The sequence below is a fragment of the Oncorhynchus clarkii genome, chromosome 5, assembly GCF_045791955.1.
Source record: "Oncorhynchus clarkii lewisi isolate Uvic-CL-2024 chromosome 5, UVic_Ocla_1.0, whole genome shotgun sequence".
NCBI classification, from domain to species: domain Eukaryota; kingdom Metazoa; phylum Chordata; class Actinopteri; order Salmoniformes; family Salmonidae; genus Oncorhynchus; species Oncorhynchus clarkii.
Window position 1 is genome coordinate 20,974,106 of NC_092151.1, and position 15,789 is coordinate 20,989,894.

Sequence of the window (15,789 nt, forward strand, 5' to 3'; positions counted from 1 at the left end):
TTTGCCTATATGTTTTCATTAAGCTATAAGTGTCTTGAAAATGCAATCTAAAAATGCACAATAGTTTACAATTTTCCAATGCTATGACATTCATCTGTTTCTAATCAGGTCAAGTCTGTAATCTAATCAAACATAATTACTATTTTAGTGACTGCCCACACTGTAGCCCATCGTGAACGCGGGCGCGCGACCTTGTCCAGCTGTTTTTGCAACCAAGATGACGAGCAACACCAGGTACAAGAGCCGAGCACTCAGATCAGGTAGGCCTACGCGCACTACTCCAGCTGATCGCCAATCAGTTAATGGCACATTGATAATGATTTGTAACATATAATTATTAATAAAGATAACTGTGCTTTATCTATTTGCTATAACCTTTTATTTTTTCTCTCCGCTCACGCGCCCATCGCTATGACTCGATTTCTCGTGCTGCCGTTGCCGCCTCCGATGGAATATAACTCCAACGGATACCGTTTCCACTAACAGAGGATGGAAGAGAGGTAATCGTTTATAACTGCTCTATCGGCCCATGACTAGTCTGTCTGTGTGGCATGTGCATGGTAAATGCTACAAAGTGCGGTTCGAATTTAATTATCTATTCATAATCTAGTCATGTCCAAATTAGGCAATAATCGAAATGGTATTACCACATCTGAAATTATATTTAATAAATTCAGAAAGAAAGGAATATTTCCTCCTATATGGCACCTTTGAAGCAATTACTACCCTATTATGAATGACCGCATTACGCCTGCATGGTGCGGCTTATCCTTTGTATGATGTTTTATGTTTCATCGCAGCAGCGAGCGAGAGCTGCAGACAATTGCTGCACTAGAGAACATAAAGACCATATCTGCTCCGTGAACCCAATTAGGACAGGCACCATGTATTGTTCAATCTTTTCACACACACACACACACACACACACACACACACACACACACACACACACACACACACACACACACACACAGAGAGTTTTATTGTGTCGTCTGTTTGATTACCACTGGGTGTGAGCCCAGAGGTGGTCTGCTCATTAATTCCAGCTGTGCACAGATCACAGAGACAGGTGTCTCTATAGATTTCTCTATGGGTCTCCACCAGGCTGCTGAGGGGAAGACGGCTCATAATAATGGCTGGAACAGAGTAAATGGAATTGCATAAAACACAAAGGAACCATGTATTTGATACAATTCCACTCCAGCCATTACTACAAGCCTGGACTCCCCAATGAAGGTGCCACCAACCTCCTGTGATCTCCACCTCGGTGGCTGTCTGCTTACATCCTGCTGTCTGCTAAGGTGTTCACTGCTCATTTTACAGCTCTCTAGTCCAGGGTTGGCCAACCTCCAAGCTCCCAAAGAGAGCCGGGTGTGCAGGATTTACTCAATTCTTTAAACACCAAATTGGCCACTGTAATTTTGGATCCTCGTTAGCTGTCTCCATAGCAACCCTTGCTAATGCGATTGTCTTTCAGCACTGCCAGAGGAGATACAGTAGCATGAAATCAAAGAGACGGATGGGCTTTCTCTCTTCCAATCTCTCCCTCTCATCCCTATGCTCTCTCTCCTCCCAATCTCTATCCACATTCTCTCTGTTCCCCCTCTCTACACCGCCTCTCTCTCCCCCTGGCCTAGCTCTCCTGCTGCTCCCATACTACTAGATGCTTACATCCTGTATAATATCAAAGATGTTGCACTACACTGCAGTACCCAGTCACACTCCTCCACTCCCTCTCTCCATCTCTCTCTCTCTCTCTCTCTCTCTCTCTCTCTCTCTCTCTCTCTCTCTCTCAATTCAATTCAATTCAATTCAAGGGGCTTTATTGGCATGGGAAACGTGTTAACATTGCCAAAGCAAGTGAGGTAGATAATATACAAAAGTGAAATAAACTGAAAATGAACAGTAAGCATTACACTCACAGAAGTTCCGACAAATAAAGACATTACAAATGTCTTATTATGTTTAAATACAGTGTTATAACAATGTACAAATGGTTAAAGTACAAATGGGAAAATAAATAAGCATAAATATGTCTTGTATTAACAATGGTGTTTGTTCTTCACTGGTTCACCTTTTCTTGTGGCAACAGGTCACAAATCTTGCTACTGTGATGGCACACTGTGGAATTTCACCCAGTAGATATGGGAGTTTATCAAAATCGGGTTTATTTTCAAATTCTTTGTGGATCTGTGTAATCTGAGGGAAATATGTGTCTCTAATATGGTCATACATTTGGCAGGAAGTTAGGAAGTGCAGCTCAGTTTCCTCCTCATTTTGTGGGCAGTGTGCACATAGCCTGTCTTCTCTTGAGAGCCAGGTCTGCCTACATCAAACTTTCTCAATAGCAAGGCTATGCTCACTGAGTCTGGACATAGTCAAAGCTTTCCTTAAGTTTGGGTCAGTCACAGTGGGCAGGTATTCTGCCACTGTGTACTCACTGTTTAGGGCCAAATAGCATTCTATTTTTCTAATTTTTTTTGTTGATTCTTTCCAATGTGTGAAGTAAATTCTAATATTGTTTTCTCATGATTTGGTTGGGTCTAATTGTGTTGCTGTCCTGGGACTCTGTGGGGTGTGTTTGTGTTTGTGAACAGAGCCCCAGGACCAGCTTGCTTAGGGGATTCTTCTCCAGGTTCATCTCTCTGTAGGTGATGGCTTTGTTATGGAAGGTTTGGGAATTGCTTCCTTTTAGGTGGTTGTAGAATTTAACATCTCTTTTCTGGATTTTGATCATTTGGCCTAATTCTGCTCTGCATGCTTTATTTGGTGTTCTACATCTCTCTCTCTCTCTCTCTCTCTGCCTCTCTCTCCCTATCTCTGTCACCCCTCTCTTCTGCTGCATATCTCTGTGTTGTTGAATTCAGACAAGTCATTTCCTTTGATATTTCACATGAACCCTCTGCCACATGATGCTGGCCTTTATGTAACAAGGAGTCAAAGGTACAGATGGTGTCAGAGCTTAATGTGTGCTCAGATGTGTGGTAATATTGCAGCGGAGCGCAGTGACATGTGAAATGTTAACATGTAAGAAGCAGGACACTCGCAGGCACACGCACACACACACACACACACACACACACACACACACACAGCAAGAGCAGGATGTGCAGAGCAACATTACCTTAGGACATCCAGTCTTTGTTCTAGAAGATTCCATAGTAGATGAGCTAATGAAACTGCTGGCTGGGCTGTATCAGGCTATATCTCCTACAGTCCTGGCAACAGGAATCACTCTTTCAGCTCTCCTCATTCCTCCCTTCTTCATCCCTCCATCACTGCCCCTCACCCCTGTCACCCTCATCCTCTCATCCTCTCATCCTCTCCTCCCCACCTCCTCTCCTCTTCTCCTCCCTACCTCCTCTCCTCCTCTCCTCTCTTACCCTTCTCCCCTCCCCCTCTCCTGTCCTCTCCTCCTCTCCCAACTCTGTCCTCCAGCAGGATTTCAGTGTTAATAGGGCATTCCCAGAATTCCTCTCATGTTTTATTGAAGGAAAGCTGTGATGGGAGGCAGAGGGAGAGAGAGAGCATGCCCTCAGGACCTGTACCGCACTGTTGCAGCCCTTCACAGGCCTGGTGTGTGTGTGTGGTGGGTGGGTGGGTGTTTCAAGATTGACCTGCTTCTAATGCACATGTGTTTATATGTGTGTGTGTGTGTTTCCTCCAGGAGAAGGAGTATGTGGGGTTTGCCACCCTCCCCAACCAGGTCCACAGGAAGTCAGTCAAGAAGGGGTTTGACTTCACCCTCATGGTGGCAGGCAAGAGATGCATAATCACACTCCCACAGTGTGTTGATTGATGCTTTTGACTGATGCTGACTGATGTATGTGTTGGGTATGTGGGTGTGTGTATGTGTTGTAGGAGAGTCTGGTCTGGGTAAATCTACTCTGGTCAACAGCCTTTTCCTCACAGACCTGCACAAGGACAGGAAACTCCTCAATGCTGAGGGTGAGTTCAGTTGTTGCTGTTCCTCTCAGAGTGTATCACACAGTATAGAACACATAGTGGATGTTGTCTTGGATCTCTGTCTCTGTATCTCTCTCTCTCTCTCTCTCTCTATCTCTCCTTCATTCCAGAGCGTATCAGTCAGACAGTGGAGATCACTAAGCACACGGTGGACATAGAGGAAAAAGGAGTTAAACTGAAACTGACCATCGTAGACACACCAGGGTTTGGAGACGCAGTCAACAACACTGAGTGGTGAGTGTGTGTGTTGTGTGTGTGCATGTATGTGTGCATGTTGTAGCTGGAGGCGTATCACGTACAATATGATCACATACAGTACCAGTCAAAATGTTGGACACACCTACTCATTCAAGGATTTTTCTTTATTTTTACTATTTACTACATTGTAGAATAATAGTGAAGACATCAAAACTATGAAATAACACATATGGAATCATGTAGTAACCCCCCAAAATGCAAAACAAATTAAAATATATTTTAGAATTTAGATTCTTCAAAGTAGCCACCCTTTGCCTTGATTTCAGCTTTACGCACTCTTGGCACTCTCAACCAGCTTCATGAGGAATGCTTTTCCAACAGTCTTGAAGGAGTTCCCACATATGCTGAGCACTTGTTGGCTGCTTTTCCTTCACGTTGTGGTCCAACTCATCCCTAACCATCTCAATTGGGTTGAGGTCGGGTGATTGTGGAGGCCAAGTCATCTGATGCAGCTCTCCATCACTCTCCTTGGTCAAATAGCCCTTACAAAGCCTGGAGGTGTGTTGGGTCATTGTCCTGCTGAAAAACAAATGATAGTTCTACTAAGCACAACCCAGATGAGATGACCTATAGCTGCAGAATGCTGTGGTAGCCATGCTGGTTAAGTGTGCCTTGAATTCTAAATAAATCACGACAGTGTCACCAGCAAAGCACCCCCACACCATAACACCTCCTCCTCCATGCTTCACGGTGGGAATCACACATGCGGAGATCATACGTTCACCTACTCTGTGTCTCACAAAGACACGGCAGTTGGAACCAAATATCTCAAATTTGGACCAAAGGACAGATTTCCACCAGTTTTTATTGTCCATTGCTCGTGTTTCTTGTCCCAAGCAAGTCTCTTCGTCTTATCGGTGTCATTTAGTAGTGGTTTCTTTGCAACAATGTGACCATGAAGGCCTGATTCACTCAGTCTCCTCTGAATGGTTGATGTTGTGATGTGTCTGTTACTTGAACTCTGTGAAGCATTTATTTGGGCTGCAATTTCTGAGGCAGGTAACTCTAATGAACTTATCCTCTGCAGCAGAGGTAACTTTGGGTCTTCCTTTCCTGTGGCGCTCCTCATGAGAGCCAGTTTTATCACAGCACATGATGGTTTTTGCAACTGCACTTGAAGAAACGTTCAAAGTTCTTGAAATGTTCTGAATTGATAGACCTTCATGTCTTAAAGTAATGATGGACTGTCGTTTCTCTTTGCTTATTTGAGCTGTTCTTGCCATAATATTGACTTAGTCATTTACTAAATAGGTTATCTTCTGTATACCACCCCTACCTTATCACAAAATAACTGATTGGCTCAAACACATTAAGAAGGGAAGATATTCCACAAATGAACTTTTAACAAGGCACACCTGTTAATGGAAATGCATTCCAGGTGACTACCTCATGAAGCTGGTTGAGAGAATGCTAAGAGTGTGCAAAGTTGTCATCAAGGCAAAGGGTGGCTACTTTGAAGAATCTCAAATATAAAATATATATTTTTGGTTACTACATAATTCCATATATGTTATTTCATAGTTTTGATGTCTTCACTATTATTCTACAGTAGAATAATACATTCTACAATGTAGAAAATAGTAAAAGATAAAGAAATATCCTTGAATGAGAAGGTGTCTTAACTTTTGCCTGGTACTGTACATCGAGCAGTGTGTGTGTGTGTGTGTGTGTGTGTTCCAGTTGGAGGCCAATCACAGATTACATTGACCAGCAGTTTGAGCAGTACTTCAGAGATGAGAGTGGACTGAACAGGAAGAATATCCAGGACAACAGAGTCCACTGCTGCCTCTACTTCATACCCCCCTTTGGACACGGGTAACACACACACACACACACACACACACACACACACACACACACACACACACACACACACACTAAGCCCTGGCGTGTATCTCTCTACAGGCTTCGTCCAGTAGATATAGAGTTTATGAAGGCTCTGCAGGACAAGGTCAACGTGGTTCCTCTCATCTCTAAATCTGACTGCCTTACTCCCAACGAGATCAGGAAACTTAAAGACCGGGTGAGACAGATTACAATGACATGAATAAGCTGTGACTATGTACAAACTCTACTGACTGATACTATGTACATACTGACTTCTACTGTGTTTCATACTGACTGGTATTGTGTATATAGTGACTGGTACTGTGTACATACCAGTGGTGTAAAGTACTTAAGTAAAAATACTTTCAAGTACTACTTAAGTTGTTTTTTGGGGTATCTGTACTTTACTTTACTATTTATATTTTTGGCAACATTTACTTTTACTTCCCTACATTCATAAAGAAAATGATGTACTTTTTACTCCGTACATTTTCCCTGACACCCAAAAGTACTCGTTACATTTTGACAGGAAAATGGTCCAATTCACACACTTATCAAGAGAACATCCCTGCTCATCACTGATCTGGCGGACTCACTAAACACAAATTATTAGTTTGTAAATTATGTCTAAGTGTTGGAGTGTGTCACTGGCTAACTGTCAATAAAAAAATACAAGAACATTGTGTCATCTGGTTTGCTTAATATAAGGAATTTGACATTATTTATATTTTTACTTTTGATACTTAAGTACATTTTGGCAACTCCATTTACTTTTTATACTTAAGTAAATGTGAAACCAAATACTTTTAGACTTTTACTAAAGTAGTATTTTACTGGTTGACTTTCACTTTTACTTGATTCCTTTTCTATTAAAGGTATCTTCACTTTTACTCAAGTATGACAATTGAGTACTTTTTCCACCACTGGTACATACTGACTGGTACTGTGTACATACTGACTGGTACTGTGTACATACTGACTGGTACTGTGTACATATTGACTGGTACTGTGTACATACTGACTGGTACTGTGTACATACTGACTGGTACTGTGTACATATTGACTGATACTGTGTACATACTGACTGGTACTGTGTACATACTGACTGGTACTGTGTACATATTGACTGGTACTGTGTTCATTCTGACTGGTACTCTGTACATACTGACTGATACTGTGTACATACTGACTGGTTCTGTGTACATACTGACTGGTGCTGTGATAGTATTGTGTTTGTTCCTGACTCCCCAGGTTTGTGAAGAGATTGATCATCTTGAGATAAAGATGGGACTAGAGCTGTGGCAGTCATTACATTTTGTCAGCCAGTGATTGTTTTGCGAATAACTGCCTGTGTAACAGTAATTGAGCGTTAATTAACATAAATACATTTAGCATCTCCTGGCTTCCACACAGCCTACAAGCCACTGATGCTGACCTCTAGAACATCTACAAAATAACTTTCAAAAGCAATGAGGCTGATGCAACAGATCAGAACGTTTAGCTTGAAATGTTGATAAACTATTAGGCTATTTCTTCACATTATAAGCGCATTAATACACACACGGCAGTAAGCACAAACGTTACAAAATGCAATTAATAAGCGGGAAAACACCAGTCTCAAAAGTAACCGCAATTGTGATTATTCATGTAATGCTTTATTATAAAGGTGCATTTTTATGGTGAAAATGATCTTCCCCAAACTTGAAACTCACACGCTGCTTAAGTATGCCAGTTAGACTCTACACCCCTTGTAAAGTGGATTAATGTGCTTAAATGTGAAGAAGTTATTTGGCCACTTTAGTTGTGATACAAACCTTATTAAAGCATATAGGCCTATGGGCTAGACTAAATGAGGTGTGCGACTATGATTAGAAAAAGTGGGGAAAAAAAGGCATGTGCTGTTCCTTGCCTTACTGCACCAGCTAGCTGGGCATCAAGTGATAATACATAATTCACAAGTGACAGGATAGTATTGTCACCCATCAGACTATTCTTGATTTAATCTTGTCTTTACATACAGGATAGTATTGTCACCCATCAGACTATTCTTGATTTAATCTTGTCTTTACATATACTAAATAATAATATGTTTGAAATGTGTTTTGATTTAGAATGGACCATTAACATGCACCTGTATTGAAACAGGGGCAGGGGGAAAGAATACATGTCATCTATGCACTTAAATCGAGAATGGAGAACGCTTTTCCTCATGGTTTAATTTCATGCCAGCCAGGTAGGTTGTAAAGAGAAGCAATGAGCTTAATATTAGGGAAGTTGAGAAATAAATATAGTAGGCCTAGCCTATAGAAAGCAGATGGGATCATCAAAACTCTGTTTTCTCTCGCAATTGCATAGCCTATAGAAATGTTGCGCACCATGAGCTCATGGGCTCTCATGAAGTGTTTGATTAGATTTTCAATTACATTTTCATTGATGTCAGAGTGATTAGAGAGACAATAGAGTGCATGATTACCAGGCAGTTAGCAAGTTTGGTAGGCTACTAATGACCGGCAACAGTATCAGAGCTTGGAGATGCCTAGTTACCTTGGTTAAACGGTCACTTGTAATTTGAATGCAGTCATGACTCGTGACCGCTGGTGTGGCGGTAATACGGCCACCGTATCAGCCCTAGATGGAACTCTAAAGGCTGGTTTATACTTTGTCTATCGACATGTCTGTAGACAATTAGAATGCGACAAGTGTTGCTGGTCAAAAGCACATTTAATTTATACGCAAATGGTCTGTAGACCGTCGCTGCAACTGTCGGTTTCCTTGTGGCAGAAAGAAGAATACAAGTTCTGGTCATGGTTACCTGACTGAGCCAGCAACGAGACAGTGCCCAAGTTCTAACATTCTCAGATAGATTGCCCTGCTTTTATTCCATCACACTCTGTCATTAACTTGCCATTAACTTCCTGTAATAATTATCTTAAGTTAAGATGTTGTCATCTATGATATGGTCATTATTTGAACTGGCTAGGCAGCTAACGTTAGCTAGCTAACAAGCTAGAAACTGTCACGTTCTGACCATAGTTCTTTTGTGTTTTCTTTGTTTTAGTGTTGGTCAGCTGAGTGGGCATTCTATGTTTTTTGTTTAGTTTATCTATTTCTATGTTTGGCCTGATATGGTTCTCAATCAGAGGCAGGTGTTAGTCATTGTCATTGAACCATATTTAGGTAGCCTGTTTTGTGTTGGGTTTTGTGGGTGATTGTTTCCTGTGTCAGTGCCACACGGGACTGTTTTGTTGACAGTTCACGTTGTTGTTTTGTATTTTTGTTCATGTTGAGTTTTCATATTAAATACCATGGACACTTACCAGGCCGTATATTGGTCCGATCCTTGTTTCACCTCTTCAGAGGAAGAGGAGGAAATCTGCCGTGACAGAAACAAACCAAAACATTGTTTAGAAAGTAGCTTTTAGTTGCCTGGTTTCCAGTGGTGATTTTAGCTTGTAAATCTTGGTGGGGGAAAATCAACATGCTTTTTTAGATGTATGCCAGCAAAGCCACAACACTAAACAATACATTAATTGCACTGTAACGGTGACAACCGGTGCCCACAAACTGTTAGGGCCTACATAAAGTTATCCCAACAGCAGAGCTTTCTTCTCATGGAGTTAATCCTTACCACCGCTACACCTGGCTATCAGCGGAGCCTCGTCTGGCAGACAACTTCATTCAACCTCATTTGCTGACTTTTTAAAACCATAGCTGATATGGTTGACTTGCTTAAACAAATGTGGTTTCTACTGATTCCTTTTGGATTTGTGTGAGTCGATAAGAACCGCATTGGCCTTCAATAATAACGAACACCAAAATTAGTTTTGACTTTTGAACCATACACAAACATTATTACATTTATGTTCAGTAAATGTATAATGTTTATTCTTATATCATTAACACTTAGCTGTAAGTATAACAAAGTGCAAGCAAACGAGCTGCGACAATGTTCGTTCAGCCCTTTCAAAATAGACACAGGCAGAAATTCAGATGTTAGTCCAGACAAATTCATCAAGATTTTTAGGCCTTCATTTGACTTTTCTTTATGTCACCAGAGAGAGAGAGAGAGAGAGAGAGAGAGAGAGGTGAGAGAGAGAGAGAGAGAGAGAGAGAGAGAGAGGGAGAGAGAGAGAGAGAGAGAGAGAGAGAGAGAGAGAGAGAGAGAGAGAGAGAGAGAGAGAGAGGTGAGAGAGTGAGAGAGAGAGAGAGAGAGAGAGAGAGAGAGAGAGAGAGAGGTGAGAGAGGGGGAGAGAGAGAGAGAGAGAGAGAGAGAGAGAGGTGAGAGAGAGAGAGAGAGAGAGGGAGAGAGAGAGAGAGAGAGAGAGAGAGAGAGGTGAGAGAGGGAGAGAGAGAGGGAGAGAGAGAGAGAGAGAGAGAGAGAGAGAGAGAGAGAGAGAGGAGAGAGAGAGAGAGAGAGAGAGAGAGAGAGGTGAGAGAGGGAGAGAGAGAGAGAGGTGAGAGAGAGAGAGAGAGAGAGAGAGAGAGAGAGAGAGGGAGAGAGAGAGAGAGGAGAGAGAGAGAGAGAGAGAGAGAGAGGAGAGAGAGAGAGAGAGAGAGAGAGAGAGAGAGAGAGGGAGGGAGAGAGAGAGAGAGGTGAGAGAGGGACAGGGAGAGAGAGAGGGAGAGAGAGAGAGAGAGGTGAGAGAGGGAGAGAGAGAGAGAGAGAGTTAGAGAGAGGTGAGAGAGGGAGAGAGAGAGAGAGAGAGTTAGAGAAAGGTGAGAGAGGGAGAGAGAGAGAGGGAGAGTTAGAGAGAGGTGAGAGAGGGAGAGAGAGAGAGAGAGAGTTAGAGAAAGGTGAGAGAGGGAGAGAGAGAGAGAACGATGAGGTTAGCCTACTATTTGAAGTATTTTATTAGACCTATGTGGTCTAAAAAGTAAGTAAATACAATCAGGAGGATCCACTTTTTATAGACAATATAGCGACCCACAGAGCGCATTGCACAAACAAAACAACCCTCACAATATCAATTGGAATTACATGGGTCAATCACTGAACTTCTTGTTGAAAATAAATATTTGAACGGGAAGAGACTAACACTGGCAAACATGGTTACAGACCAAACAACATTATATAGTATCTCCTCCTCATGGTTACATGCCAAACAACATTATATGGTATCTCCTCCTCATGGTTACATACCCAACAACATTATATAGTATCCCCTCCTCATGGTTACATACCAAACAACATTATATGGTATCTCCTCCTCATGGTTACATACCAAACAACATTATATGGTATCTCCTCCTCATGGTTACATACCAAACAACATTATATGGTATCTCCTCCTCATGGTTACATACCAAACAACATTATATAGTATCCCCTCCTCATGGTTACATACCCAACAACATTATATAGTATCCCCTCCTCATGGTTACATACCAAACAACATTATATGGTATCTCCTCCTCATGGTTACATACCCAACAACATTATATAGTATCCCCTCCTCATGGTTACATACCAAACAACATTATTATATAGTATCCCCTCCTCATGGTTACATACCCAACAACATCCTCCTCATGGTTACATACCCAACAACAACATGGTTACATACCAAACAACATTATATGGTATCTCCTCCTCATGGTTACATACCCAACAACATTATATAGTATCCCCTCCTCATGGTTACATACCAAACAACATTATATGGTATCTCCTCCTCATGGTTACAGACCCAACAACATTATATAGTATCTCCTCCTCATGGTTACAGACCCAACAACATTATATAGTATCCCCTCCTCATGGTTACCTACCCAACAACATTATATAGTATCCCCTCCTCATGGTTACATACCCAACAACATTATATAGTATCCCCTCCTCATGGTTACATACCAAACAACATTATATGGTATCTCCTCCTCATGGTTACATACCCAACAACATTATATAGTATCCCCTCCTCATGGTTACAGACCCAACAACATTATATAGTATCCCCTCCTCATGGTTACAGACCCAACAACATTATATAGTATCCCCTCCTCATGGTTACATACCAAACAACATTATATGGTATCTCCTCCTCATGGTTACATACCCAACAACATTATATAGTATCCCCTCCTCATGGTTACAGACCCAACAACATTATATAGTATCCCCTCCTCATGGTTACAGACCCAACAACATTATATAGTATCCCCTCCTCATGGTTACATACCCAACAACAATATATAGTATCCCCTCCTCATGGTTACATACCCAACAACAATATATAGTATCCCCTCCTCATGGTTACATACACAACAACAATATATAGTATCCCCTCCTCATGGTTACATACCCAACAACAATATATAGTATCCCCTCCTCATGGTTACATACCCAACAACAATATATAGTATCCCCTCCTCATGGTTAGATACCCAACAACAATATATAGTATCCCCTCCTCTTGAAGAAAAGCACATGAGCTAATTTATGCAGCAGCATACAATATATTTTTTCCGTTGTTGTGCAGTGCTCACTTGAACAGGCACGACAGTCCGTCTTGTGGGCAAATTTTGTCATCAAAGGTGCTTTCAAGACAACTGGGAACTCTGAAATAAACAAGGTTGAATCATGATGTTAGTGGTCGGAGCTCTAGAAAGAAGCCCGAGTTCCTGGATTGTAATTCCGAGTTTGAAGACCGTTCAAAATGTATTTTCCCAGTAGGAGCTATTTTTTTTCCGAGTTCCGAGTTGTCTTGAACTCAGTGAAGTCTGAGATTTCCGAGTTCCCAGTTGTCTTGAACTCAGTGAAGTCTGAGATTTCCCAGGTCCGAGTTTCCAGTTGTTTTGAACTCAGTGAAGTCTGAGATTTCCCAGTTCCTAGTTTCCAGTTGTTTTGAACGTGGCAGAAGTCTGAGATTTCCCAGGTCCGAGTTTCCAGTTGTTTTGAACGTGGCAGAAGTCTGAGATTTCCCAGGTTCGAGTTTCCAGTTGTTTTGAACGTGGCAGAAGTCTGAGATTTCCCAGGTCCGAGTTTCCAGTTGTTTTGAACGTGGCAGAAGTCTGAGATTTCCCAGGTTCGAGTTTCCAGTTGTTTTGAACGTGGCAGAAGTCTGAGATTTCCCAGGTCCGAGTTTCCAGTTGTTTTGAACGTGGCAGAAGTCTGAGATTTCCCAGGTCCGAGTTTCCAGTTGTTTTGAACTCAGTGAAGTCTGAGATTTCCCAGGTCCGAGTTTCCAGTTGTTTTGAACGTGGCAGAAGTCTGAGATTTCCCAGGTCCGAGTTTCCAGTTGTTTTGAACGTGGCAGAAGTCATGCTGGATTGACAGCATGGCCAATGTATTCAACGTTTTCTGGCCCATGGTGTTGCGAGTGACAGACAGATGTTTTAAATCCTTGAACCCAGTCTTAGACCATATACCCTCTCCACTGAATAGCAGGCAGAGGAAGTGAAATAGTGATTGCTTTGCAATACTTGTAGTTAGCCACTGATTCCTTCCAAACCACTCATTGTTGAATTTGTGATTTCTGATGTTGTGTAATGTTTATGTCCAATGGCCGATGAGCACTGATAACTTTTTATCTATAATTATCTTCACATGATATGGTTTGAAAAATATTTGTCAGTAGATTGTCGACGTGATTCATGATGATGACTGCTTGTCTAGCTTGCTAATTAAGATTTTGAAAGTAACATGATCAGTCCAATCAAAGCTACGGTAGATATAACGTGATTTGACATCATTTTATCTGTGTCCAATGACCTTGCCTTCTTGGATGTGCACTTTTAATGTAAATCTATGTCAGCACCTAAGGGGACTTGAACTACCTAGCTCTCCCTGCAGATTCTGCGGGGCTCACCTGACCTTGAATTCCGGGTCGCCACTGCTGGCTTACTAGAATTACATATACTAAATTCATTTTTTGAACAGATGGGCTTATTGGTGTTAAAATACACCAGTTATGCTATTTTGACCACTTGTCTGTCGTTTTTGTGTATCTAGTTTTTCATAAGGACAAGTTTGATATTGGACGACAATATAATGTTCATGATGTCACTGCGACAACTGTCTACAGACATGTCTATAGACGAAGTATAAACCGGCCTTAACTCTCCTTGTCTGTGTGTGTGTGTGTGTGTGTGTGTGTGTGTGTGTGTGTGTGTGTGTGTGTGTGTGTGTGTGTGTGTGTGTGTGTAGGTCCGTGAGGAGATAGATAAGTTTGGGATAAAGGTGTACCAGTTCCCAGACTGCGACTCTGATGAGGATGAGGAGGCCAAACAGAAGGACAGAGAACTCAAGGTGAGTCTAACACACATGGTCACATCGTTTTCTGACTTCTTTTATTTTAATCTACATCCCTAAAATGTCCATGAAAGTTTCGTAAGCTATTTAGCTAAATGATTATTATCGCAGTTCCACAACATTTTTTAACTGAATAACTTTTTTTGTGTTTGTGCATGTGCTGCCGTCATTGTGTGTGTGTGTGTCCGTGTGTGTGTGTGGTAAATGCGTGCTGACACCCGTGTGTGTGTGTGTTAGGAGAGCACTCCGTTTGCTGTGATCGGCAGTAACATGGTGGTGGAGACCAGAGGTCAGAAAGTCAGAGGGAGACTCTACCCCTGGGGCATCGTAGAGGGTAGGTGCATGGGAGTTGGGTGTGTATGTTAACATATGTGTGAGTGTGTGTGTGTAAACACGTATTAATGTGTGTGTGTATTAACATAACATATGTGTGTCTGCAGTGGAGAACCAGTCTCACTGTGACTTTGTGAAGCTGAGGACCATGCTGATCAGGACCCACATGCATGACCTGAAGGACATCACCTGTGACTGTCACTATGAGAACTACAGGGCTCATTGTATACACACCATGACCAGGTACAGACTCTCTCTCTCTCTCTCTCTCTCTCTCTCTCTCTCTCTCTCTCTCTCTCTCTCTCTCTCTCTCTCTCTCTCTCTCTCTGTCTCTCTCTCTCCCTCTCTCTCTCTCTGTGTGTGTGTGCACGGTGTATGTTTGTGTATGTGTGTGTGTGTGTGTGTGTGTATCAGAGCTAACCCTCCTCTTTCTCTATTCCAGTAAAATGAATACAGATAACCGTGTGGAGAGCCCGATTCCCATCCTACCCTTGTCCACCCCAGACGTGGAGACAGAGAAACTCATCAAGATGAAGGACGAGGAGGTAATGGATAGTTAATTATATATTCATATGATAATTCCATTTATATGATAATGATATGATAGTGGATTGCATTGATATAGTGCTATATATTCACATATCAGTATACATTGTGTGGGGCAAGTATCCACATTACATATCTTATTTTCTTTCCTCTCTCTATACCTCTGTCTTTTTCACTCGCTCAATCTCTTTCTTTTTCTTTCTTTCTTTCTTTCTTTCTTTCTTTCTTTCTCTCTCTCTCTCTCTCTCTCTCTCTCTCTTCTCTCTCTCCTCTCTCGCTCTCTCTCGCTCTCCCTCTCTTCCTTCCTTCCTCGCCTCCCTCCCTCCCCTCTCTCTCTCTCTCTCTCTCTCTGTCTTTCTTTTTCTTTCTTTCTTTCTCTCTCTATCTCTCTCTCCCTCTCTCTCTCTCTCTCTCTCCCTCTCTCTCTCTCTCTCTCTTTCTGACTCTCTTTCTTTCTCTATCTCTCTCTCCTCTCTCTCTCTCTCTCTCTCTCTCCTCTCTCTCTCTCTCTCTTTCTGACTCTTTCTTTCTTTCTTTCTATCTCTTTCTCTCTCTCTCTCTCTCTCTCTCTCTCTCTCTCTCTCTCATTCTCTTCCTTCTCTCTCTCT

General features: G+C 42.0%; 1 protein-coding gene across 1 annotated transcript in view; it reads left to right on the plus strand.

The window, feature by feature from the left end:
- The first annotated feature begins 212 nt into the window (after positions 1 to 212).
- The window catches only part of LOC139409648 (septin-5-like), a 15,906-nt gene continuing 329 nt past the window's right edge, over positions 213 to 15,789 (plus strand). Inside the window, exons 1-11 of the mRNA XM_071155068.1 lie at positions 213 to 260; positions 487 to 500; positions 3,668 to 3,758; positions 3,862 to 3,948; positions 4,077 to 4,200; positions 5,905 to 6,039; positions 6,130 to 6,247; positions 14,198 to 14,299; positions 14,540 to 14,636; positions 14,743 to 14,878; positions 15,078 to 15,180. Coding sequence (XP_071011169.1) covers positions 218 to 260; positions 487 to 500; positions 3,668 to 3,758; positions 3,862 to 3,948; positions 4,077 to 4,200; positions 5,905 to 6,039; positions 6,130 to 6,247; positions 14,198 to 14,299; positions 14,540 to 14,636; positions 14,743 to 14,878; positions 15,078 to 15,180 — 1,050 coding nt within the window. The 5' untranslated portion in view covers positions 213 to 217. The remainder of the gene's footprint in view (positions 261 to 486; positions 501 to 3,667; positions 3,759 to 3,861; positions 3,949 to 4,076; positions 4,201 to 5,904; positions 6,040 to 6,129; positions 6,248 to 14,197; positions 14,300 to 14,539; positions 14,637 to 14,742; positions 14,879 to 15,077; positions 15,181 to 15,789) is intronic.